General features: G+C 39.0%; 1 protein-coding gene and 1 long non-coding RNA gene across 5 annotated transcripts in view; one reads left to right on the top strand and one right to left on the bottom strand.

The window, feature by feature from the left end:
* Nucleotides 1-407: 407 nt before the first annotated feature.
* On the bottom strand, nucleotides 408-27,488 carry LOC133543433 (flavin-containing monooxygenase 5-like). Its single transcript, XM_061887997.1, has 11 exons — nucleotides 27,322-27,488; nucleotides 16,073-16,215; nucleotides 13,965-14,149; nucleotides 10,965-11,130; nucleotides 8,484-8,626; nucleotides 8,196-8,395; nucleotides 4,896-5,031; nucleotides 4,614-4,833; nucleotides 4,449-4,521; nucleotides 4,126-4,378; nucleotides 408-3,108 (listed from the first exon to the last, which is right to left on the bottom strand). The coding sequence occupies exons 1-11, from the start codon at nucleotides 27,384-27,386 to the stop codon at nucleotides 2,959-2,961; spliced, it is 1,734 nt and encodes a 577-aa protein (XP_061743981.1). The 5' UTR covers nucleotides 27,387-27,488; the 3' UTR covers nucleotides 408-2,958.
* Nucleotides 27,119-27,733, top strand: part of LOC133543436 (uncharacterized) — a 50,956-nt gene continuing 50,341 nt past the window's right edge. For 2 of the 4 annotated variants that reach the window (XR_009804375.1, XR_009804374.1), the window contains exon 1: nucleotides 27,119-27,733. This is a non-coding gene — a long non-coding RNA (uncharacterized LOC133543436). The other 2 variants (XR_009804377.1, XR_009804376.1) reach the window with 2 other exon arrangements.

Raw genomic sequence — 27,733 nt, 5'->3', positions numbered from 1 at the left:
AGTAGACGAGTTGTGTTAACTCTTACAAGCCTTGGAAAAGATAAGTCTGTAAGTAAATTGTTTGACTTGTTTATGTAACTCAATACTAAGGTGGAAAGTGGCTAAATTTGATAGTAAGATGTGAATTGAAAAACTATTTTTGTGCACTACTTTAATGAATGTTTGAGGATTAAAATGGCTGCCGGTTGCATATTTCCACCATCGAAATAGTTTCAACACTCAGCAGTATTTGTTTGGTGATAATGATGTATATTTGTGTAAAGGTAATGTTTACATATTGTGTATTACATTTCAGTATTTTAATTGAATCATATAATCTATACATTGTCATTGTGTGTATTTCAGTTTTACAATAATAATAATAAAAAATAAAAATCCAGTGCAAGACAAAGCAAGATCAACAACAATTGATTTATCTGCTTTGGAACTTTATTAGAACGTCCTGGATTGGTTGTTAGCTGTCTGCCAAGCTGTATAACCTCAACACATACAGTGAGGGCAGAACAGTAACAATGCAATCCAATTCCAAAACCAAACCTGACCCAGCAACATTCAGAACTGCAATAAACAGAGCAATTGAGAGGAGACACAAACACGACACAGAACAATTCAAAAGTAATGAAACTAAAATGAATATAATCAACAACAATATCAATATTAATTATAATTTCAGCATAGCAGTGATTAAAAATCCCTCACTGACATTTTTATTATTTATAAAAATAATAAAAAGAGAACAATAGTGTCACAGTGGCTTACAGTTGCATCGCATCTCATAAGCTTGACAACACACTGTGTCCAATGTTTTCACAGAGATAAAATAAGTCATATTTTTGGTTTGTTTAATAGTCAAAACACATTTACATTATTGCAATCAGTTGATAAAACATAGTCCTTTACAATTATAAAAGTGTTTTACAAAAATATACTACTCTGCTTGTATGTCAGCAGACTGGGGTAGATCCTGCTGAAATCCTATGTATTGAATGAATACAGAATCGTTTTGAATCGGAAAAATATCGTTTTTGAATCGAGAATCGAATCGAAAAAAATCACTATATTATCGAATCGTGACCCCAAGAATCGATATTGAATCAAATCGTGGGACACCCAAAGATTCACAGCCCTAATATATATATATATATATATATATATATATATATATATATATATATATATATATATATATATATATACACGGAGGTGCATACCTCGGTTCAGAGGTCACGGTTCGGTTCATTTTCGGTACAGTAAGAAAACAACAAAATATAAATTATTTGGTTACTTATTTACCAAATTTGCAAAATTTTCAACCAAAAATATTTTTCTTAGTGGAATATTAATGTGAAGTAATGGGAACCTTGGCTAGGTCAATAATTCTTCATAACATTGATTTTAATTCAATATTATGTTTTGAGCAATGAGAGTTTGAAAGAAAAAAAACAGCTTTGTTTTATTAATAAACGTTGCAACTTTTTCTAAATTACATTTAGCCTTTGCTAAATGCTTTTGTTTATTTTAATAGTATTTTTAGAATACTATTAAAATAATAATAATAATAATGTGGGCCGCGATTGGCCTCCGGGGCACACTTTTGACACCCCTGCTATAGATAATAAAAAATAAAATCTGATAAATCTATGGGTAATAAGCAGAGCTTGGTGACGCATGAGCATTTATCATAACTCTCTCTGTCTCTGCCCCTCCCTCACGAATGTTGCTGCGTGCACAAATTGTCTTGTTTTTAACCCCTTCTTAACCCTGAACATACATTGGAAATACACGCAACCCTAACTTAAAATGCCGGACATTTAAGGCATTTAAGAAACTCCACCCGGACAGCCCTGCAAAAGAGGACATATCCGGTGAAAAGAGGAGGTATGGTCAGTCTATTGTAGCCCGGTCGCTGCTAGCATGCTGTGTGTTGTGCCTCGGTGTGCATTGTTTACACAACGTGCTGCACGCTACTTAATATGTCTGTGTGGAAACCTGTTCCGTTGGAGGGTCTTCTAGCTCGGGCTTTCACATGTTGTCCTAAGCCAGGTCGCTGCTAGCATGTGGATTCGTTCGATAAACATCCTAACCGAACCGAAACCCCCGTACCGAAACGGTTCAGTACATATACACGTACTGTTACACCCCTAATACATATAAATGTTAAATACAATAGAAATATGCCACACGCCTCCTTTCCAAAGTAAATCTGTACCTCAGAAATGGGCATCTATCAACAATATAATTTGCTTGAGAGTCTGGAAAAGTTTTTTTTTCTTCTTTTTACTTGGGACGTTCCGCGGGCCGAACTGGGGATGCTGGTGTAGTTTGGGGACCTCTGAATTAGATGATGCCGTCACGTTCTTACCCTCCCCCATCCCCAAGATCTCACCACGCAAGAACGGAACACTATATTTTACCAAATAAAACGTGATTAAACGTGATTTCAATATTGATAAAAAAAAAACGTGATTTCAATATTGATAAAAACAATAGTAGTTATCATTTTGGTCATAACCCTAATCTTGAGCTAACAAGCTTGCTAGTATATTTATATATTAATCAATCAGTGTTTATTTATATAGCCCTAAATCACAAGTGTCTCAAAGGGCTGCACAAACCATAATGACATCCTCGGTAGGGCCCACATAAGGGCAAGGAAAAACTCACCCCAGTGGGACGTCGACCATGATGACTATGAGAAACCTTGGAGAGGACCACATAGTTATGTTATCATTTATTACCCACTGCTGTTTCAAAACAGAGTCTCCAAAGTCTATGGTTTCTATGTCCAGGAGTACAGTACTGAATATGGGTTAGCACCTGTGGTTTCTGCTGCTGAAGTCTATAAATGATTATGGTTAACTTTGACCTGTTGAAATGATTGACAGCATGTAAAGCAAGTAAAGTCGTAGATATAAAACAGCGTCTGAGGCTTTAAAAGTCCGGATGTTTGACATTCATTTAGATTTTTGGGAGATTCAGTTTGGCCGTCAAGTTGGGAAAGACAGATGGGTCTCGGACTTGAACGTAGACGACTACGGTTCCTCCTGTCAGTAGGGCCAGGCCTAACTTGAACAGGCGACTGGAGACGTTGTGTTCCTGTTCCTTCACCTGGAAACAAACAGGAAGTCGTTATCTAGATTAGGGGTCACAAACGTGTAAGGACCAGATGAGTAGCCCGCTGGCCTGTTCTAAAAATAGCTCAAATAGCAGCACTTACCAGTGAGCTGCCTCTATTTTTATTTTTTTTTTTAATTTTACTAGCAAGCTGGTCTCGCTTTGCTCGACATTTTTAATTCTAAGAGAGACAAAACTCAGATAGAATTTGAAAATCCAAGAAAATATTTTAAAGACTTGGTCTTCACTTGTTTAAATAAATTCATAAATTTTTTTACTTTGCTTCTTATAACTTTCAGAAAGACAATTTTAGAGAAAAAATACAACCTTAAAAATGATTTTAGGATTTTTAAACACATATACCTTTTTACCTTTTAAATTCCTTCCTCTTCTTTCCTGACAATTTAAATCAATGTTGAGGTACATTTATTTTTTTTATTGTAAAGAAAAATAAATAATTTTTAATTTCATTCCTCATTTTAGCTTCTGTTTTTTCGACGAAGAATATTTGTGTAATATTTCTTCAAACTTATGATTAAAATTAAAAAAAAATTATTCTGGCAAATCTAGAAAATCTGTACAATCAAATTTAAATCTTATTTCAAAGTCTTTTGAATTTCTTTTAAAATTTCTGTTCTGGAAAATCCGGAAGAAATAATGATTTGTCCTAGTTAGAAATATAGCTTGGTCCAATTTGTTATACATTCTAACAAAGTGCAGAATGGATTTTAACCTATTTAAAACATGTCATCAAAAATATATATTTATTGTGAGAAATCATTAAGATGATCAGTGTTTCCACAAAGATAAATATCATTAATTATTAATAATATAGAGTTAAAGGTAAATTGAGCAAATTGGCTATTTCTGGCAATTTATTTAAGTGTGTATCAAACTAGTAGCCCTTCGCTTTAATCAGTACCCAAGAAGTAGCCCTTGGTTTCAAAAAGGTTGGTGACCCCTGATCTAAACCGAGGGTTAGCACAAGGAGTGACGCGATTGATGGCCGACCTTCCTGGTCTTCAGGGGCTCGAACATGCGGTCAAACTGTGTGAAGATGGCTCGCCGGGCGCCCTCCCACTTGCCGGGCCCGGTCAGGCGGTATTGATAGGCGGTGACGGGCCCCCACAGGACCTTTTTGAAGAGCGGGTAGTCGGTGAAGAGGAGCCACAGCAGGCTGGGTCGGGCTCCGATCTCTCCGGCCAGGTCGTCCATGTAGGACACAAAGTCCACCTGGAGCGGCGTCAGCTTGGACACGATGTAACTGCGTCAAGAAAGGTAGACATTAAATGTCTAAATCGGGAACTTTTGTTGTAGAATTTAATCAAGTGAACCTTTTGTTGATGTCCTTGGTGTCCTGCTCTACAGCTTTGACCATGGCCTGGTTTGAAGGTAACTTCAGGTTTCCTAAAAGACAAATTTATCTGATGTGACATTCAAACGTGTATTCGGACGACCACAACCGGACAAAGAAGTTGATAGTTTTTTGACAAGTTCACCTTTTAAGACCTGTGAGACCCAACGCCCCTGCAGTTCAGCCTGTGGCATGATGGCTCCGAGGGCGTGGATAAAACCCACCACGGCCAGGGTGGGGTGCTCCAAGTTGGGTGGAAAGACGTGCTTGTAGAGACCGACGCGGTGCCCCGACTTGTACAGAGCGCCGCTGGGCAAGTACGGGAAGTCGTAATTATACCCCGTGGCGAACACGATGGTGTCCACCTGAAACGAAGACGGAAGGCGAGGTTAGAGACTTGCCGTCAAGCTTCACGAAAAGTTCCGACCTTCTCTACGACGCTTCCGTCCTCAAAGATCACAGAGGAACCACGGATCTCCTTGACGTTGGACTTGATGATGACGGAGCCGGACAGAATCTTAAAAGGCAGTTCGTAGTTGATCACTGGGACTTGACTGTAGAGCCTGAGTAGGAAATGGCCAATTTTCATTGATCTGCCGCTTCTCCCTGTCCTTTATCTGCTATGTGAAAACAGCAAAGCCCTCTGCCATCAATTGTACCCCAGAAATTTTGCCAATAATAACAAAAGGCTTATCTGTACGGTTAGCAAGTTAAAATGCACCTTTTTTTAAAATAAATTATATATGTGTAATTTACAAAAAGGCATTTGATTTACAAGAAAAAATAAAATAACCCAAGCTCGGTAACAGGAAAAACATTTTTTTTAAATTTTTGACGAAATGCCATGTTATCAGATTAAACTTGTAATGTTATGAAGACTAAACCTTCGATTTGATGCAAATAATTTGCCGGTTTTCCAACAACAGCAAAAAATTATTACTATATTTGTAGAATAAAATCAATTTTAAAAAGATGAATGAAAAAGTTATTTGTTTTATATCAAAAAGGAGCATTATTACAAGAAAATAACTAGTTATATTTTGAGAATAAAGTAATCACATTTCCAGAAAAAACGTTTTATAAAAATGTAAATTTTTTTTCAACAAGTTAAATAGGCATGTTATATCAGGAGGAATAAAGATATTTTTAAAATAGTCATATTTTTTTTTAGGAAAGCTATTTTTATAAGATTGCATGTGTAATACAGAGAGACTATTTACATTTAATGCAAATGTTGTAAAATTACAACATTTAAACGAAAAAAAATAAAAGATTAATAGTATGTGTTCAATTCGTAGTTGATCACTGGGACTTGACTGTAGAGCCTGAGGAGGAATTGGCCAATTTTCATTGATCTGCCGCTTCTCCATGTCCTTTATCTGCTATGTGAGAACAGCAAAGCCTTTTGCCATTTATTGTACCCCAGAAATTTTACAATAACAATAACAATACAATACAATAACAAAAGGCTTATTTGCACAGTTAGCAAGCTAAAATGCACCTTTTTTTTAATAAATTATATAGATGTATAATTTACAAAAAGTCATTGGATTTACAAGAAAAAAGTAGCATTTTTAAAAGAAAATAACCCAAGCTTGGTAACAGGAAAACTTTTTTTTTTTTAAACAAAATGCCATGTTATCAGATTAAACTTGTAATGTTATGAAGACTAAACATTCAATTTGATGCAAATAATTTGCCAGTTTTGCAACAAAAACTATTTAAAAAATATTATTACTATATTTGTAGAATAAAATCAATTTTAAAAAGATGAATGAAAAAGTTATTTGTTTTATGTCAAAAATGAGCATTATTACAAGAAAATAACCTGTGATGTTTTGAGAATAAAGTAATCACATTTCCAGAAAAACAGTTTTGTAAAAAATTTACTTTTTTTTCCAACAAATTAAGTAGGCATGAAATATCAGAAGTAATGAAAATATTTTTATAATAGTCTTTTTTTTTTTTAGGAAAAGGTTGAAAAAGCTATTTTTACAAGATTTCATGTGTAATACAGATAAACTATTTACAATGCAAATTATTTTGTAAAATTACAACATTTAAACCAAGAAAATAAAAGATTAATAGTATGTGTTCAAGCCCTGCGATGATGTGGCGACTTGTCCAGGGTGTACCCTGCCTCCGCCCGATTGTAGCTGAGATAGGCACCAGGGCCCCCGCAACCCCAAAGGGAATAAGCGGTAGAAAATGGATGGATGGAGTATGTGTTCAAACAATTAATACAATAATACATTCCTACACAGAGTCATTCGTTATACCCTAGAAAAATTTGCAACATAAAAAAAAAATTATGCATAATATTTCGAGAGTAAAGTCATGCTGTTTCAAGGAAAAAGTTGAAATAAAAATGCAGACGTTACCAAATGCAAAACGTTTTTTGTTGTACAATCACAACAAATTGTGACAACATTTTTTTTAGAGAAGATTATATATTGAAATATTATGACCAAAATATACAATAAAGAAAATAATAAACATTCGAGATTGGAGCCCGTGGAAGAAAGCTATGACTGTTATACTTTTCCACCACAAGGGGGCGATATTGGCACAATGCAGAGACGCAGTTGCATCCCACCCAAGACCCCGAGCCACCATCAAACATTTCTGGAAGATCGGAGCATGTACAGCAGGGGTCTCAAACTCAATTTACCTGGGGGCCACTGGATGCAGAAACTGGGTGAGGCTGGGCCGCAAGAAAAGATTTCTTAAAAAATCTAACATGCACTTTTTAATGAATTCACCTTCTATGAATGGCTTTCCCGCCCTAGCAACATACTTGCCAACCCTCACGATTTTTCCAGGAGACTCCTGAATTTCAGTGCACCTCCCGACAATTTACCGGTGCAACCATTCTCCCGATTTGTCCCAATATTCACCCGGCCGACATTATTAAGGGCTGCCGTGACTGCACTGCCTTTAAAGTTTGCTACAACAGTGGTTCTCAACCTTTTTTCACTGATGTGTACACCTCAACCGACGCAAGTAGTCAGGGCGGGGGTGTGGGGGGTTGGTGGTAGTGGGGGTTGGGGGGGTGTATTTGGTAGCCCGGAAGAGTTAGGGCTGCATGGGATTCTGGGTATTTGTTCTGTTGTGTTTATGTTGTGTTACGGTGCGGATATTCTCCCGAAATGTGTTTGTCATACTTGTTTGGTGTGGGTTCACAGTCTGGCACATATTTGTAACAGTTTTAAAGTTTTTTTACGGCCACCCTCAGTGTGACCCGTGTAGCTGTTGATGAAATGTGTCTTGCAATACCACACATACGAAATACACAGCTAGATGCAACATATAACTGGGCTTGCACGCTGTCTGTACAGAATGTAGAGGGCGCTAAAGACAGTACCATCATGACACCCCCTGAATATTGTTGATTGGTATACATCGACAGGGATTTCGAGAGAATGCAACTCCTGAAATTCAGGGGTCTCCCGGGAAAATTGGGAACCTCGGCAAGTATGACGCTGTCAAGCGCCGTTCATGTTAAACTCGCGAGCCGCACCAACATTAAATTGTCATATCAAAGTGAGGGCCGCAAAATAACGTCTCATGTCCACATGTTTGAGACCCCTGATGTACAGTATAAGGATTTTTTTACCACAAGGGGACGAAACTATACAGTTGCGTCCCACTAAATGAAAGTCACAAGGTTGGAAGACAAAAGTAAGTATGGTAGTGTGGCGGCATCAGCGGCGTAAAGACAGGCTACCTGTGGCTGGGCTTGAGGGCGTACATGGTGTGGTCGTACATGGCGTTGAGTTTCTTCTCGCCAAACCAGTTGAAGAAGTTCATGGGGAAGAGCTGGAACAAAATGTGGACAAAGCGCGTGTTGTACTTCATGTCCACTGGCATGCCGTCGTCCGACACCTGCCTGATGACCCAGGCGCCACGCCGTGTGCTCATGTACACCTGATGGACCACAAGGGGGAAGACGCAGACGTCAGCGTGACGTCACACTGGGAGGGAAGAGGAAGAAGAAGAAGAATGAGCTCCTGACTTGCTCTGCAAACTTGCTGCTCTCCACCGCAATGTCGCAGCCTGAGTTCCCGATGCCGACCACCACCACTCGCTTGCCGTGCATGTCCTCGGGACCCTTGTAGTCCCAGCTGTGCAGGTATTGTCCCGTGAAGCTCTCGATTCCTGCAGCAGAATATCGACATCAGGGAAGCTGGAGCCTATCCTGGCTGACTATATTGTCCGTTGTAATATTAATGTTAATCATGAGGGACAAATATATTATTTTATTATTATAACTGGAGATGTCGATAAATGCTTTAAAATGTAATATCAGAAATTATCGGTATCCTTACGACAGATTGTAGCTGAGATAGGCTCCGAAGGGAATACGCAGTAGAAAAAGGATGGATGGATGGTTTCAAAAAGTAACATTTATGACTTTTTGAAACGCCGCTGTACGGAGTGCCATCTCCGGGTTGGAGAGGAGACCCTGCCCCAAGTGGAGGAGTTCAAGTACCTTGGAGTCTTGTTCACAAGCGGGGAAGAGTGGATCGTGAGATTGACAGGCGGATCAATGCGGCGTCTTCAGTAATGCGGACGTTGTATCGATCCGTTGTGGTGAAGAAGGAGCTGAGCCGGAAGGCAAAGCTCTCAATTTACCGGTTGATCTACGTTCCCATCCTCACCTATGGTCATGAGCTTTGGGTCATGATCGAAAGGACAAGATCACGGGTACAAGCGGCCGAAATGAGTTTCCTCCGCCGGGTGGCGGGTCTCTCCCTTAGAGATAGGTTGAGAAGCTCTGCCATCCGCTGCTTCTCCACATGGAGAGGAGCCAGCTGAGGTGGTTCGGGCTTCTGGTCAGGATGCCACCCGAACGCCTCCCTGGGGAGGTGTTTCGGGCACGTCCAACCGGTAGGAGGCCACGGGGAAGACCCAGGACACGTTGGGAAGACTATGTCTCCCGACTGGCCTGGGAACGCCTCGGGATCCCCCTGGGAAGAGCTGGACTAAGTGGCTGGGGAGAGGGAAGTCTGGGCCTCCCTTCTTAGACTGCTGCCCCCGCGACCCGACCTCGGATAAGCGGAAGAAGATGGATGGATGGATGGATGGAGTGGTACACGGACGTAGGGAGACGTACAGAACAGTTTCGCCTCCCAGTCATATTTTCCAACCATCTCGATTTTACCCGGGAGACTCACAAATTTCAGTGCCCCTCCCGAAAATCTCCCCGGGCAACCATTCTCCCGAATTTCTCCCAATTTCCACCCAGACAACAATATTGGGGGCATGCGTTAAAGGCACTGCCTTTGCATGCGGGCCCAATCACATAATATCTAAGGCTTTTCAAACACACAAGTGAATGCAAGGCATACTTGTTTAACAGCCATACAGGTCACACTGAGGGTGGCCGTATAAACTACTGTAACACTGTTACAAATATGCGCCACACTGTGAACCCACACCAAACAAGAATGACAAACACATTTCAGGAGAACATCCGCACCGTAACACAACATAAACAGAACAGAACAAATACCCAGATCCCCTTGCAGCACTAACTCTTCCGGGACGCTACAATATACAGCTCCCTTGGTTGTTGATTGTGGAATCGCTGTCTATGCAAGACGGAGGTACAAACCGTTAGTAAAACATTGGAGATTCTTGCTTTTGTTTTTCTTGTATAGTATTTTGTTTGAAGCTTTCTCTCAAGCGTACATTTTTAGGCACCGTTTTTCCCTGGGCTTTTTCTGTGCTATCCTTTCTGCACTCCGTTTGTTCTTTTGAAAATGAAATACTTTTATCCGCAGGCTACCTGCTGTATCTTGCCTTATTTTAGGTCACAAACCCAGCTACATGGAGAAAAGCTGACATTAATTTTATTTGAAAAATACAAGGAAAATATACTATGGGTATAGTTATACTTTTCAAAAGATTTTGAATTTTTTTAAAATTCCATCCATCCATCCATTTTCTACCGCTTATTCCCTTTGGGGTCGCTGGGGGCACTGGTGCCTATCTCAGCTACAATGGGGCGGAAGGCGGCGTACACCCTGGACAAGTCGCCACCCTTATATTTTACACAAAATAAAAATACAATCAAATTAAAGCACTAATTTTGTAAGACAAAAGTCATAAAAAACAGGTAATTTTATCAGATTATTTGAGATTTTTGTCATTAAATTTGGAAATATTCTGAGGAAAAACACAAATTTGTAGCATCACCAAAAAACTAATTTTGTTGCATTTACAAGTTAAGAGTATAAAATATTTATACAGTATGTACAATATATTTAAATTGAAATTTTATGACAACTACACTCAAAATGAGTCAATGAGGAATATTATATTACAAAAAATTATAAATGTTACAAGTATAAGATTGCAATATAACGTAATAATGACAAAATTAGTCATTAAAAGTATGTAATTTAGAAATAACATATTACAATTTGATACAAATACATAGATAGAAAGTTAAGAATGTGGTCATGTTAGAAGAATATTTGCCAGATAGAACCTGGGAAGTCCTGTAGGGGCAGGTTGGGGTAAGTGTAATGTCCTGAGCAGCAGATAACAGCATCAAAGACGTGCGTCTCCTCCTTTCCGTCCTTTCTCTCCGTCAACACTTCCCATTGACCCGTGCGGGAATAATCGGCCTTCTGTCTGACGCTCTTCACCGAGGTCTAGAAGAAAGGAAGGACTGTGTGTCTTCCGTCAAACATACTTGTATTATTTTTTTTAAATGTAATGGTGGTTATTTGGTAAAAAAATATTGCATATATTATGTTTTACGGATCATCTTCAAGCCGCTTTCTGACCGTCGCTTCCGGCTGCGCTGTTTTGGTGGAGACAATCCATCAAGCGGTATGCCTATAAGCTTATCAAAGTCATACTAAAACATGTTGACATATTTTCAATGGAACATTTAGTTTTGGTGTGTTTTACTGGCGTCATACATGTATCTCTTATGTGTGACTGCCATCTACTGGTCACACTTATCACTTCACCATGTACAAAATAAAATAGCTTTGAGGTCGGTAAGCACAATCAGAATTATTTCGTACGTCAGGCGCTCCGGGTTATAAGGTGCACTGTCGATTTTTGAGGCAATGAAAAGGTTTTAAAGTCCTACTGAAATGAGATTTTCTTATTTAAACGGGGATAGCAGGTCCATTCTATGTGTCATACTTGATCATTTCGCGATATTGCCATATTTTTGCTGAAAGGATTTAGTAGAGAATATCGATGATAAAGTTTGCAACTTTTGGTCGCTAATAAAAAAGCCTTGCCTTTATCGGAAGTAGCAGACGATGTGTGCGTGACGTCACGGGTTGTAGGGCTCCTCAGATCCTCACATTCTTTACAATGATGGCTACCAGCAGCGAGAGAGATTCGGACTGAGAAAGCGACACTTTCACCATTAAATTGAGCAAGGATGACAGATTTGTGGATGAGGAAAGTGAGAGTGAAGGACTAGAAGAAAAAAAAAAGACTATACAGTGGGAGCGATTCAGATGATATTAGACACATTTAGTAGGATAATTCTGGAAAATTCATTATCTGCTTATTGTGTTAATAGTGTTTTAGTGAGATTATATGTTCGTACCTGCACAACCTGAAAGTCGGTCCGACACCTTTCTTCAGCACCAGTCGGCGGGTGGTGGCGATACCCATCTCTGCCCTTTGCAAGGGACTCTCTTCGAAACACGATCTTTCGAAATGATCGCTGCATAATACACTGTACTTTGTGTGTGTGGTCTAATCCAACCATGTTCGCTTGATAGAGATGCGCGGATAGGCAATTATATAATCCGCAACCACATCACTAAAGTCGTCATCCACCCGGCATCCACCCGAACCAAGATTTTATCCGAACTGCAACCGCCCGCCACCCGCCCGTCGTTATAAATCTGGAGTCGGCGACCTTTACCACTAAAAGAGCTAGTTTGACCCGTGTCACAAAGTAAAGGCATTGGGAGCCGCTAAGGTTCTCGCGAATATCCGATGGTGCTCATCCAGGTAATGAGAATAAGGGTGTGCTGTGAAGCCATTGCCTTTGACGCCTTCTACATCATGTACAAACCGTTTGCCAGTCCAGCAACATGTTGTATGCGGCTTCTTCAAACACACGTACAAGATTGAAAGGCATACTGGGTGACACAGAGTACACTGATGGTTGTGATATAAACAATTTTAACATTCTTACTAATATGCGCCACACTGTGAAGCCACACCAAACAAGAATGACAAACACATTTCGGGAGAACATCCTCACAGTAATACAACATAAAAGCAACACAACAAATACCCAGAATCCTTTGCATCCATGACACTTCCTGAATATATTTTACACCCCCGCGCCTCCGACCCCGCCCACCTTACCGAAGCACGGGGCGGTGAAGGGTGGCGGGGTTTGCTGCTAGCGGGGTGTATAATATAGTCAGGAATTTTCATGGATGCAAAGGATTCTGGGTATTTGTTGTGTTGCGTTTATGTTGTGTTACTGTGAGGATGTTTTCCCGAAATGTGTTTGTCATTCTTGTGTGGTGTGGCTTCACAGCGTGGCGCATATTAGTAAGAGTGTTAAAATTGTTTATATCGCAACCATTAGTGTACTTTGTATCACTCAGTATGCCTTGCAGTCGTGTAGGTGTGTTTGCGCAAGCTACACACAACATATTGCTGGACTGGCAAGTAGAATGTACATGTTGTGGAAGGCGTCAAAGGCAAAGGCTTCATAGCACGCCCTAATACTTATTAACTGGGTGACTGCCGGCAGACATTCTTGAGAATGTTTACGTCTTTTATTGTCCTCTTCGCTTTATGACACGGGTCCAAAATGGCTCTTTGAACGGTAAAGGTTACTGATCCCTGAACCATGTACATCAAATATTTACAAATGGTTAAACCGCCACCCGCCCGAATCTTTATAACATTTATTTTTTCGTCATGTCACCCGCCCGACCCGCGGTTTATCCGCGGACTCCGCGGATGAGACCGCAAACCGCGCATCTCTATCGCTTGACATCTCTGTTCCATAGTAAAGCTTGACTCTCATTTTTCGGGAATGTAAACAATGAAAACCCGGCTGTGTTTGTGTTGCTAAAGGTGGCCGCAATACACCGCTTCCCACCTACAGCTTTCTTCTTTGATGTTTCCATTATTCATTGAACAAATTGCAAAAGATTCAGCAACACAGATGTCCATAATACTGTGGAATTATGCGATGAAAACAGACAACTTAATAGCTCGGAACGGTGCTCGAACAAAATGTCCTCTACAATCCGTGACGTCACGGGCATGTGTCATCATACCGCGACGTTACAAGCAGGATATTTGGGCGCAAAATTTAAAATTGCAATTTAGTAAACTTCCCCGGCCGTATTGGCATGTTTTGCAATGTTAATATTTCATTATTGATATATAAACTATCAGACTGCGTGGTCGGTAGTAGTGGGTTTCAGTAGGCCTTTAAGTGCGCCTTATAGTCCGAAAAATACGGTACTGCATGTCTCACCTGGAAGTGTATGTGCGCCAGCAGCTTGAAGTGCTCGGCGTACATGCGCAAGTAATTGAGTATTTTGGAGTGGTGCATGTAGTTAGGGTAGTCGGCCGGAGTGGGGAAGTCACTGAAGCAGATCATCTCCTTGGAGATGTTGATGGTCAGGGAGCGGTAGATGCTGGCACGGTTGGGCTCCGATACTTCCTGCAGGGAAGATAATTTAATCACATGTCAATACATCCCACCAGGCTTCAGCGCTGTGAGCATCGAACACCACCCAAGATTCCCAGCAGGCACGAGACATTGATAGAACGTTGTCCTTCGAAACTGACTTCGAAACAACGTTGCAAAATAGCTGTAATTGTAAGTTGAGACAGCCTTGGTGTCTACATTGGATCGACGTTTTTTGTTAGGAATTGACCGAAATTCAACGGTCAAACAGCCGTAAGAACCATGCATTGATTAAAGGTCGTCAAAGGATTTGAGTTGCTCGACATGGCAAATTCTCAATGTTGTTTCAATGTCTTGTGCCTGCTGGGTGTACTCCACACATAATCATAAAAATAGTGACATCTGTCACACGATTTTGTTTTTTGATGATTGATTAATCACACGGGCAGCACGGTGGTAGAGTGGTTAGTGCATGTGCCTCACAATATGAAGGTCCTGGGTAGTCCTGGGTTCGATCCTGTACTCGGGATCTTTCTGTGGGGAGTTTGCATGTTCTCCCCGTGACTGCGTGAGTTCCCTCCGGGTTCTCCGGCTTCCTCCTACTTCCAAAAACATGCACCTGGGGATAGGTTGATTGGCAACACTAAATTGGCCCTAGTGTGTGAATGTGAGTGTGAGTGTTGTGTGTCCATCTGTGTTGGCCCTGCGATGCAGTGGCGACTTGTCCAGGGTGTACGCCGCCTTCCGCCCAAATGTAGCTGAGATAGGCTCGAGCGACTCCAAAAGGGACAAGATGTAGAAAATGCATGGATGGCTGGATAAACTGGGCTCCTAAGGGGGCCCAGTCTGGAGTGGGAAAAAAACTTCCATGCCATGCACACATAAACATGTTAAATATAATCACCACAACTCGCAACAGAGGGGGAGGGGAGGAGTTGGGGCCCTGGAGGTTGACCTGCTGCTATAAAGCGCTGCCAGTCGTCCATCACCCCAAAGGGGAATCAAGCGGTGGTAAAGGCGTGGGGTGGGGGTGTGTATATGCCCAATGTCTTTGGTGTGATGATGTAGTGTCCGTAGGTCTGGAGCCGTTCTGTATGTAAGCAAACGTTTAACTCCAGGTGTCGTTTAGAAGGGAGGGAGGTCAACAGCGTCCAGGTGTCGTTGAGGAGGGAGGGAGGTCAAAAGCGTCTATCATTGAGTAGTCCTCGGGAGGATGTTTTCAGACTTGAATATGCTTCATACATGTGTAGCGTCTAAGGTCTAGGGTAAGTGTGCAGACTCGGTTTATTCAACTCATCACGTCAGAGTCGTCGCCATTTGACGTCATCCCTGCGCCATCACTCTGAGACACGACTTGTCTACAAATACAGTATTTAAACTTTTACACATCTTTTTGGCATTTTATGGGTATAATAATGTCAATTCTTATATGTGCTTAGTTTGACTAATTTCATTGGAAGGCCATTGTGGAAGACTCTGGCCTCCGGGTTCTATGGACCACCAATCACAGATATGCCAGGCTCCTCCAGGTTGACAATAATGTTTTATTTTTCAATAAATTGTCTTTCGTGTGCTTTTCAGCAATCGTTTACTACAAACTAAGCACATGAATGGTTTCTCTCCAGTGTGTAGTCTGTCACGCTCTCGCTTCCGCTCTCCTCTCCGGCTGCTACCTTTTAACAGAGCGACAGGTGGGCCATCTATGCACCTGTCGCTGATCTGGGGCAGGCAGAATACATAATCCAAATTCACTTTAAAAAAGATCCCAATATTTTCACACACATTAAATGTTGTCAGAGTGTCTTACAGGAATATTTTTCAATGTTTTACTTGAATGCGCGTCATTTATTTGTTCCAAACTCGGTAACCGTTTTATCGAGAGTATGTTAACTTTGACATCTCGAACAATAACAACAGTCATATTTATGTGTGTGGTTGAAATGTAAACAAACTTGCTTTGAACTTCCAAAGTCCGCCAAGGTCATCACTGCTCTCGAAGCAGGTGGGCAGCAAGCCGTCGTCCAAACACGTCTTGATGCAGCTCAGACCCGACGGGCCGGCGCCAATCACTGCTACCTTGTGCACCATGGTGGAGCTGAAACATCCAAAGTCATCATCAATCATTTGTCGTAAAGTATTATCTAACAATAGCTACCGTATTTTCCGGATTATAAGGCACACTGCCGATGAATGGTCTATTTTGGATCTTGTTTCATATATAAGGCGCAACGGATTATAAGGCGCATTAACGGAATCATATATATATATATATATATATATATATATATATATATATATATATATATATATATATATATATATATATTTATATTATTTTTTATTTTTTTTCTAAATGTAAAACACTTCCTTGTGGTCTACATAACATGTAATGGTGGTTCTTTGGTCAAAATGTTGCATAGATTATGTTTTACAGATCATCTTCAAGTCGCTTTCTGACAGTAACTTCAGGATGCGCCGTTTAGTGCGCAGTCTTATTTACATGGCTCACCTTCGGCAGCGTCTTCTGCCCGTCATCTTTGTTGTAGCGGTGTAGCGTGCAAAGACGGGAGTGGAAGAAGTGTTAAAAGATAGACCTAACTGTTTTAATGACATTCAGACTTTACTTCAATCGATAACGGAGCAGCATCTCCTCATCCGCCGTAAATGTGTCCCGTAAAAAACCTGTCCGACCGGATCTCTCTAATAACTCAACAAGTGTTATGTGTGTGTATATGTGCAAACAAATGAACACTGAAATTCAAGTATTTCTTTTATATATATATATATATATATATATATATATATATATATATATATACATATATTTATATATATATAGCTAGAATACACTGAGTCAAATATTTCTTATATATATAAATATATATATATATATATATATATATATATGTACTGTATATATGAAATACTTGACTCTTAACCACGCCCCCAACCACGCCCCCACCTCCCGAAATCGGAGGCCTCAAGGTTGGCAAGTATGGTGCGCCTTATAGTCCAGAAAATACGGTACTTTTCATTTTCAAGAACAAAATGCATTTATTTATACTTGTTTGATCCATCTATCCATCCATTTCCTACCGCTTGTCCCTTTTGGGATCACGGGGGGTGGTGGAGCCTATACTTGAATTTAATTTGATGCATGTTTATCCTTAGAATATGCACATTCATTAGAAATATTTTTTGTGTGCAAAATGATAACAACATTTAAATATATGACCTAGGCCAGGGGTGTCCAAAGTGCGGCCCGGGGGTCTTTTGCGGCCCCCAGGTAATTTTTTAACGTCCCCACGGCACATTTTAAAAATACGATTGAAACATTTTTAAGCGTAAAAAGTGATATAAAGGAGCAAACGGATGAAATGTAACAAGAAAATGTTGCAATGTTTAATCTAATAACACAAAGCTGCCATGTAGGCTGTCTCTTTCTTTAGAAAATAATAATGAATCAAAATCAATGTCATTATGAATTATTGACCTATTCAAGGCTCCAATTACGTCACGTTAAATTTTCCACTTTGAGATATTTTTGGGGGAAAATGTTGCATATTTTGTGTTTGCTATATAAAAAAACTGGGCTTTTTTTTAAAGAAGGGCCTAAAACAAACAAACAAAAAACATAAACAACAATAAAACTTATAATTGACGCATAGATCTGAAGTTGATCTCGAGATTATTGTGTTAAATGTAAACATAGATCTGAAGTTGATCTCGAGATTATTGTGTTAAATGTAAACAGTAAAAAAAATGTATAATTTATTTTCTAACACTTTGAGTAGGACACTTTTGGATCCCCAATAATTTTAGTGTGATGTGTTTTTAGATGTCATTGCTCAAAAAGTAATAATTAATTAAAATCAATGATTTTATGAGTGATTTACCTTTTCAAGGCTCCAATTATATAATCTCAAATATTCAACTTGAAAAAATTACCGGGTGAAAATATTGCATATTTTGTGATTTTTCCATTAAAAACATTTTTTTTTGTGACAAAAAGAGCATACAACTTAAACCTTTAAAATCATTATATTGACGGATAGACCTAATGTTGATCTAGAGCAGGGGTCACCAACCTTTTGGAAACCAAGAGCTACATCTCGGGTACCTATAACTGTGAAGGGCTACCAGTTTGATACACACTTAAATAGATTGCCAGAAATAGCCAATTTGCTCAATTTACCTTTAATAAATAAATCTATATATATATATATATATATATATATATATATATATATATATATATATATATATATATATATATATATATATATATATATATATATTAAAAAAAAGGGTTTTCTGTCTGTCATTCCGTCGCACATTTTTTTTCCTTTACGGAAGTTTTTTTTTGTAGAGAATGAATGATGAAAAAAACACTTAAATGAACGGTTTAAAAGAGGAAAAACATAGTTTATCTTCAATTTCGACTCTTTAAAATTCCAAATTCAACCGAAAATAAAAAGAGAAAAACTAGCTAATTCGAAATTTTTGGAAAAAATTAAAAAAAGAATTTATGGAACATCATTAGTCATTTTAACATACCATACCATTTACCTAAAACAGCCCACTACCTATAATATAGGTTTTTTAAACATTAGATCATTGTCTCCCAAAACGTTGTTAGTTAATGATATCTTCAGAGACAACAATCTTAACGTCATCGGTCTCAGCAAAACCTGGCTTAAACCAAACGACTTTTTTGCGCTAAACGAGGCATGTCCTCCTAACTTTACACATGCGCATATTGCCCGTCCTCTGAAAAGGGGTGGGGGGGTTGCACTAATATACAACGAGAACTTTAACCTTAGTCCTAACATAAATGATAAATATAAATCGTTTGAGGTGCTTACTATGAGGTCTGTCACACCGCTGCCTCTACACCTGGCTGTTATCTACCGCCTCCCAGGGCCCTATTCGGACTTTATCAATGAATTCTCAGAGTTCGTTGCTGATCTAGTGACACACGCCGATAATATAATCATAATGGGGGACTTTAATATTCATATGAATACCCCATCGGACCCACCGTGCATAGCGCTCCAGACTATAATTGATAGCTGTGGTCTCACACAAATAATAAATGAACCCACGCATCGCAACGGTAATACGATAGACCTAGTGCTTGTCAGGGGTATCACAGTTTCCAAAGTTACGATACTCCCGTATACTAAAGTTTTGTCCGATCATTACCTTATAAAATTCGAGGTTCAGACGCATGTTCGGCAAACTAATAATAATAATAACTGCTATAGCAGCCGCAACATTAATACGGCCACAACGACAACTCTTGCTGACCTACTGCCCTCGGTAATGGCACCATTCCCAAAGTATGTGGGCTCTATTGATAACCTCACTAACAACTTTAACCACGCCCTGCGCAAAACCATTGATAACATAGCACCGCTAAAGTTAAAAAAGGCTCCAAAAAAGCGTACCCCGTGGTTTACAGAAGAAACTAGAGCTCAGAAATTATTATGTAGAAAGCTGGAACGCAAATGGCGCACGACTAAACTTGAGGTGCACCATCAAGCATGGAGTGATGGTTTAATAACTTATAAACACATGCTTACCTTAGCTAAAGCTAAATATTACTCAAATCTCATCCACCGTAATAAAAACGATCCTAAATTTTTGTTTAGTACGGTAGCATCGCTAACCCAACAAGGGACTCCTTCCAGTAGCTCCACCCACTCAGCTGATGACTTTATGCAATTCTTTAGTAAGAAAATTGAAGTCATTAGAAAGGAGATTAAAGACAATGCGTCCCAGCTACAACGGGGTTTTATTAACACTGACACGATTGTATATACGGCGGATACTGCCCTCCAAAATAGTTTCTCTTGTTTTGAGGAAATAACATTAGAGGAATTGTTACAACGTGTAAATGGAATAAAACAAACAACATGTTTACTTGACCCACTTCCTGGGAAACTGATCAAGGAGCTCTTTGTATTATTAGGTCCATTAGTGCTAAATATTATAAACTTATCACTTTCCTCGGGCACTGTTCCCCTAGCATTCAAAAAAGCGGTTATTCATCCTCTTCTTAAAAGACCTAACCTCGATCCTGACCTCATGGTAAACTACCGACCGGTGTCTCACCTTCCCTTTATTTCAAAAATCCCCGAAAAAATTGTTGCGGAGCAGTTAAATGAACACTTAGCGTCTAACAATCTATGTGAAACCTTTCAATCTGGTTTCAGGGCAAATCACTCCACGGAGACAGCCCTCGCAAAAATGACTAATGATCTATGGCTAACAATGGATTCTGATGCGTCATCTATGTTGCTGCTCCTCGATCTTAGCGCTGCTTTCGATACCGTCGATCATAATATTTTATTAGAACGTATCAAAACACGAATTGGTATGTCAGACTTAGCCCTGTCTTGGTTTAACTCTTATCTTACTGATAGGATGCAGTGCGTCTCCCATAACAATGTGTCCTCGGACTACGTTAAGGTAACGTGTGGAGTTCCCCAGGGTTCGGTCCTTGGCCCTGCACTCTTCAGCATCTACATGCTGCCGCTAGGTGACATCATACGCAAATACGGTATTAGCTTTCACTGTTATGCTGATGACACCCAACTCTACATGCCCCTAAAGCTGACCAACACACCGGATTGTAGTCAGCTGGAGGCGTGACTTAATGAAATTAAACAATGGAAGTCCGCTAACTTTTTGCAACTCAACGCCAAAAAAACGGAAATGCTGATTATCGGTCCTGCTAGACACCGACCTCTATTTAATGATACAACTCTAACATTTGACAACCAAACAATTAAACAAGGCGACACGGTAAAGAATCTGGGTGTTATCTTCGACCCAACTCTCTCCTTTGAGGCACACATTAAAAGCGTTACTAAAACGGCCTTCTTTCATCTCCGTAATATCGCTAAAATTCGCTCCATTCTGTCCACTAAAGACGCTGAGATCATTATCTATGCGTTTGTTACGTCTCGTCTCGATTACTGTAACGTATTATTTTCGGGTCTCCCCATGTCTAGCATTAAAAGATTACAGTTGGTACAAAATGCGGCTGCTAGACTTTTGACAAGAACAAGAAAGTTTGATCACATTACGCCTGTACTGGCTCACCTGCACTGGCTTCCTGTGCACTTAAGATGTGACTTTAAGGTTTTACTACTTACGTATAAAATACTACACGGTCTAGCTCCATCCTATCTTGCCGATTGTATTGTACCATATGTCCCGGCAAGAAATCTGCGTTCAAAGGACTCCGGCTTATTAGTGATTCCCAAAGCCCAAAAAAAGTCTGCGGGCTATAGAGCGTTTTCATTTCGGCCTCCAGTACTCTGGAATGCCCTCCAGGTAAAAGTTCGAGATGCCACCTCAGTAGAAGCATTTAAGTCTCACCTTACAACTCATTTGTATACTCTAGCCTTTAAATAGACTCCCTTTTTAGACCAGTTGATCTGCCGTTTCTTTTCTTTTTCTCCTATGTCCCACTCTCCCTTGTGGCCATGTACTGCTCGCCTGTGTATCGGCTGGGGACATCTCTGCGCTGCTGATCCGCCTCCGCTTGGGATGTTTTCCTGCTGGCTCCGCTGTGAACGGGACTCTCGCTGCTGTGATGGATCCGCTTTGGACTGGACTCTTGCGACTGTGTTGGATCCATTATGGATTGAACTTTCACAGTATCATGTTAGACCCGCTCGACATCCATTGCTTTCCTCCTCTCCAAGGTTCTCATAGTCATCATTGTCACCGACGTCCCACTGGGTGTGAGTTTTCCTTGCCCTTATGTGGGCCTACCGAGGATGTCGTAGTGGTTTGTGCAGCCCTTTGAGACACTAGTGATTTAGGGCTATATAAGTAAACATTGATTGATTGATTGATTTTTCCTGATTAAGATTAATTTTAGAATTTTGACGACATGTTTTAAATAGGTTAAAATTCATTCTGCACTTTGTTAGAATATATAACAAATTGGACCAAGCTATATTTCTAACAAAGACAAATGATTATTTCTTCTAGATTTAACAGAACAAAAATTTTAAAAGAAATTCAAAAGACTTTGAAATAAGATTTAAATTTGATTCTAAAGATTTTCTAGATTTGCCAGAAAATGTTTCTGAATTTTAATCATAATAAGTTTGAAGAAATATTCCACAAATATTCTTTGTCGAAAAAACAGAAGTTAAAATTAAGAATTAAATTAAAATGTATTTATTATTCTTTACAATAAAAACAAAAAATACTTGAACATTGATTTAAATTCTCAGGAAAGAAGAGGAAGGAATTGTGTTTAAAAATCTTAAAATAATTTTAAGGTTGTATTTGTTCTCTAAAATTGTCTTTCTGAAAGTTATAAGAAGCAAAGTAAAAAAATAAATGAATTTATTCAAACAAGTGAAGACCAAGTCTTTAAAATATTTTCTTGGATTTTCAAATTCTATTTGAGTTTTGTGTCTCTTAGAATTAAAAACGTCGAGCAAAGCGAGACCAGCTTGCTAGTAAATAAATAAAATTAAAAAAATAGAGGCAGCTCACTGGTAAGTGCTGCTATTTGAGCTATTTTTAGAACAGGCCAGCGGGCGACTCATCTGGTCCTTACGGGCTACCTGGTGACCGCGGGAAACCGTGTTGGGGACCCCTGATCTAGAGATTTAAAACTTGAATAATAATAAAAAAATAATACTGAATAATGACACATTTTTTATATTTTTTTGACCAAAACCCTTTGGGGTCCCTAAAATCAAGCCTGGGTGGAGGCCTAAATGTATATTTTTTATACATACTGTATATTGTATTGTTTTTTAAAATAAAAAATATCAAAATGGCCCCCGCTTGCTTTGATTTTTCAGTATGCGACCCTCAGTGGATAAAGTTTGGACACCCCTGACCTAGGCACATTTCTGACAGTAATACATTAGTTTACCAGCCCAACATAAAAATGGTGCTCCATGGGGGACAAAGAGAATATCTGGGGGAAATGTGCAATTATATTCTTATAAGTGAAAGACAAGGAAGGGGGTAGGAGTATATTTGCGGTAATATTTTATATGAAGCGCTCTGTTTATTAATTGACATTTTACATGTGGTTCTTCACGCAAAATGGGGGCCCCGCCACAGTTTGGAGCCTTATTTTTTGTTGTTGTATTTTTGGTTCAAAATTTTGGGCTGCCGACCTCTGGCATATGACTGACGGTTGATTGAAATATGATTTTTTCATGACATAACATAAACAAAAATACTCACGATACTGGCAAAAGACCCAAAAATAAATATTTTGAAATCATCTTGTTTTGTTAGTTTTACAAAATTACCTTAATTTTTTAAGGGTTGTTTGTAATATTTACACATATGACTAGGGGGTGCTTAATTTTCAAAGTAATGTACACAGTACATCTCGCCTCTCTCTCTTACGGCTTTTAGGACTGTAAGCTAGTCTCAAACAGATCCTTTAAGGTTGTAAACTTTTTTTTTTTTTTTTATGGTCTAACTATGAAAACATTTCATTTCTAATCAAAAATTCCCATTTAGCAGAAGTGCATTTACTACAATCGGGTTCAGAACTGAGTTTTTTTTAATGTATTATAATCTGAGAAAAAAAATATAATAATAAAGTATTAATTTTGTGAGAAAATGTCTTACAGTTACAGCAAAAACACAGTTGATGTTATCACATTAAAATAAGAATTTAATGAGAATTAAACGTTTTTTATAGGATTTTACTCGCAATATTACAAAAAGGAAAAATCAAATATATTGTTATGGAATTGTTTTTATTTTGAGTAAAAATAGCTATTTTAATACAGTATATAAAGCAGGGATCACCAACCTTTTTGAAACCAAGAGCTACTTCTCGGGTACTGATTAATGCGAAGGGCTACCAGTTTGATACACACTTAAATAAATTGCCAGAAATAGCGAATTTGCTCAATTTACCTTTAACTCTATGTTAGTATTACTAATTAATGATATTTATCTTTGTGGAAACACTGATCATCTTAATGATTTCTCACAATAAACATATATTTTTGATGACATGTTTTAAATAGGTTAAAATCCAATCTGCACTTTGTTAGAATATATAACAAATTGGACCAAGATATATTTCTAACAAAGACAAATCATTATTTCTTCTAGATTTTCCAGAACAAAAATTTTAAAGAAATTCAAAAGACTTTGAAATAAGATTTAAATTTGATTCAACAGATTTTCTAGATTTGCCAGAATACATTTTTGAATTTTAATCATAATAAGTTTAAATAAATATTTAACAAATGTTCTTCATTGAAAAAACAGAAGCTAAAATGAAGAATTAAATTAAATTGTATTTATTATTCTTTACAATAAAAAAATAATAATTTACTTGAACATTGATTTAAATTGTCAGGAAAGAAGAGGAAGGAATTCAAAAGGTAAAAAGGTATATGTGTTTAAAAATCCTAAAGTCATTTTGAAGGTTGTATTTTTTCTCTAAAATTGTTTTTCTGAAAGTTATAAGAAGCAAAGTAAAGCAATAAATGAATTTATTTAAACAAGTGAAGACCAAGTCTTTAAAATATTTTCTTGGATTTTCAAATTCTATTTGAGTTTTGTCTCTCTTAGAATTAAAAATGTCGAGCAAAGCGAGACCAGCTTGCTAGTAAATAAATACAATTTAAAAAATAGAAGCAGCTCACTGGTAAGTGCTGCTATTTGAGCTATTTTTAGAACAGGCCAGCGTGTGACTCATCTGGTCCTTACGGGCGACCTAATGCCCGGGGGCACCGCGTTGGTGACCCCTGATATTAAGTATTGCATACATTGCGATATTCCCAAAAAAAGACAATACATTGAAAATAAAGTACTTGTGGAAAAAATCCTTAAATTACAATAAAAAAATCAGCAAATGTCACATTTAGTTCAACATCATGAGAATTTTTGTTTACCAAACGAAACGAAAGTAAAACTGAACTGGCTATCAAAGTAAACAAAAACAGAATGCTGGACGACAGCAAAAACTTACGGCGTGACATGACAATCAACAATGTCCACACAAAGAAGGATAGCAACAACGTAAATAGCCTTGCTTGCTAATACCAAACATTTGCGCAGAATAGCGCTCAAAGGAAGACATAAACCTGCTTCAGGAAAACACCAACAGATTAGGAAGGGCCACCAAAATAACAGCGCAAGACAAGATCTAAAGCACTCCATCCAAGAAAACACCAACAAACTCAACTGGTGGAGTTGAATTTTTCAATGCTTTTTGCTGAATTTTTAGTAAAAAAAATGTGCCTTACCTCAAAAAAGTTTGAGAAACACTGGTTTACACTGATCGCTATGTGACTACCATTTACTGGTCACACTTATCCATACTTGCCAGCCCTCCCGGATTTTCCGGGAGACTCCCGAAATTCAGCGCCTCTCCCAAAAACCTCCTGGGACAAATTTTCTCCCGAAATTCAGGCGGAGCTGGAGGCCACGCCCCCTCCAGCTCCATGCAGACCTGAGTGACATGTCGACAGCCTGCTTTCCCGTCCGCTTTCAATATAAACAGCATGTCTGCCCAATGACGTTATAACTGTAGAATGATCGAAGGCGAGTTCTTGGTTTCTTATGTGGGTTTATTGTTAGGCAGTTTTATTAACATCCTCCCAGTGCGGTAACAACACACAACAACAGCAGTCTCGTTTTCTTCTACCGTAAAACAGTTCGTCTGCCGTAAACAACATTGTTGTAAAAATCTCAAACAGGACCATACTGCCATCTACCGTACATGCATATGGTTAGAAAAACAAGGATGGACAATTCAACCCTTAACGCAACAATGAGTAGATGAGTGTTATGTGTGTGTAAATATGTAAATAAATGAACACTGAAATTCAAGTATTTATTTTACTTATATATATACCGTATTTCCTTGAATTGCCGCAGGGTATATAGTATGCGCCTGCCTTGAATTACTGCCGGGTCAAACTCGCTTCGCGAAATAATTAGCGCATGCTTAGTATTACCGCCTGGTCAAACTCATGACGTCAGGAGTGACACTTCCCCTGTCATCATTTTCAAAATGGAAGAAGCTGATTTTAATACAGGTAATTAGAAATTGCATAAAGGGAAGACGATTAAGAACTATTCAGTAGGATTTAAGGTCCAAGCTTACATCACACTCAAATTTTTACTGCATGCCTTTGGTAAGTGCCGCAGTAAGAAGAGGTTTTAAAATAATTAGTGCATGCTTACTTTTACCGCATGCCTTTGGTAAGCGCAGGAGTGAGAAGACGTTTTAAATTAATTAGCGCCCCGGCCGCAATTCAAGGAAATACGGTATATGTATATATAAGATAGGATAGGATAGATCTTTATTGTCATTGCACAAGTACAACGAAATTTCATTTTCGGGACAGTCCCGCTAAGAGCAGACATACGTGACAGGGGGGGACAAGACGAGACCGCCAACGGATCAGCCACTTACGACGCTCCTTTAAAAGGTGAGAAAAGGGTGACATTGGGAGGGGGGGGGGGTTAAAAAAAATCAGTCTAAGGCTAAACCCTCAGAAGGGGTCCAGACTGAGTCCAAGGAAAAAAAACTCACATGACATACACATTAAACATGGTACATATATCACACCAACTTGCAACAAAGGGAGGGGTGGCTTTGAGGAGACCCGCTGCCGCTATATAACGCTGCTCAGCCATCCACAGCCCCAGAGGAATTAAGTGGTGGTGAAGGCGTTACCGCCTCCACCAGAGGCAAGCCATATATATATATATATATATATATATATATATATATATATATATATATATATATATATATATATATATATATATATATATATGAAATACTTGACTTGGTGAATCTAGCTGTAAATATACTAATCCCCTCTTAACCACGCCCCCGCCCTGCGCCCAACAACGCCCTCGACTACGCCCCCACCTCCCGAAATCGGAGGTCTCAAGGTTGGCATGTATGCACTTATCATTACAGCATGTACCAAATCAAATTGCTTCGAGGTCAGTAAGCACATCCAGAATTATTCCGTACATTAGGCGTAGCTGCTTATGAAACGCACTGAATTCAGCAAGTTTTCTCATCGTTGGAATGTCTTGTGCCTGCTGGGAGTATTCTCATACACACAAACACACACACTGGCAGGTTTTAACATAGCAACATAGCATGAAGTTGACATGTACATTCTTGCCTTTTACACCAAGTAACACCTCTACTTACATGCTGACAACGCCAGCTGTGACGTGACAGATGGCTCCATGTCGCCATTTTTGCAGTAAATTCATGTGTGGGTTAGTGGTGCGATGTTGGCAAACGAGCCCTGTCTCTTGAACATTTTTTAATAGTCAACCTTAAGAACCCTTGCATAGTTGGAATCTATTCAAACTCGTTCAGCCACTTTGCAGGGGCGGAGCTTCCCTTGGTGCACGAATTTCATTGGCTGTGAATGCTGCCAGTCAAGCAGTTGCTGAAAAATAAAACCCTGTTTGCTTTTAATTATGAGAAAAGTCGATCTTTGAAACAAAAGGGGGCCTTTAATTTGAAGTTTTACAAAACCGGATGCAGGTGAGACACTCCCACAGAGTTGGCCTACGTTGAGATGGAAATGTCGGAGCCTCAGGTTATTAAGAGG

Source organism: Nerophis ophidion, linkage group LG26 (assembly GCF_033978795.1).
Source record: "Nerophis ophidion isolate RoL-2023_Sa linkage group LG26, RoL_Noph_v1.0, whole genome shotgun sequence".
In the NCBI taxonomy this organism is placed as follows: domain Eukaryota; kingdom Metazoa; phylum Chordata; class Actinopteri; order Syngnathiformes; family Syngnathidae; genus Nerophis; species Nerophis ophidion.
Note: the sequence above shows the minus strand (reverse complement) of the source record. Positions and strands in the feature narration are given on the sequence as shown.

Coding starts and splice junctions, on each gene's coding strand:
- LOC133543433 (XM_061887997.1), bottom strand. CDS start 27,386: ATGAATTTACTGCAAAAATGGCGACATGGAGCCATCTGTCACGTCACA. Junction 16,216..27,321: donor ACAGCTGGCGTTGTCAGCAT/GTAAGTAGAGGT, acceptor TGGATGTTTCAG/CTCCACCATGGTGCACAAGG. Junction 11,131..13,964: donor TGGCGCACATACACTTCCAG/GTGAGACATGCA, acceptor CCTTTCTTCTAG/ACCTCGGTGAAGAGCGTCAG.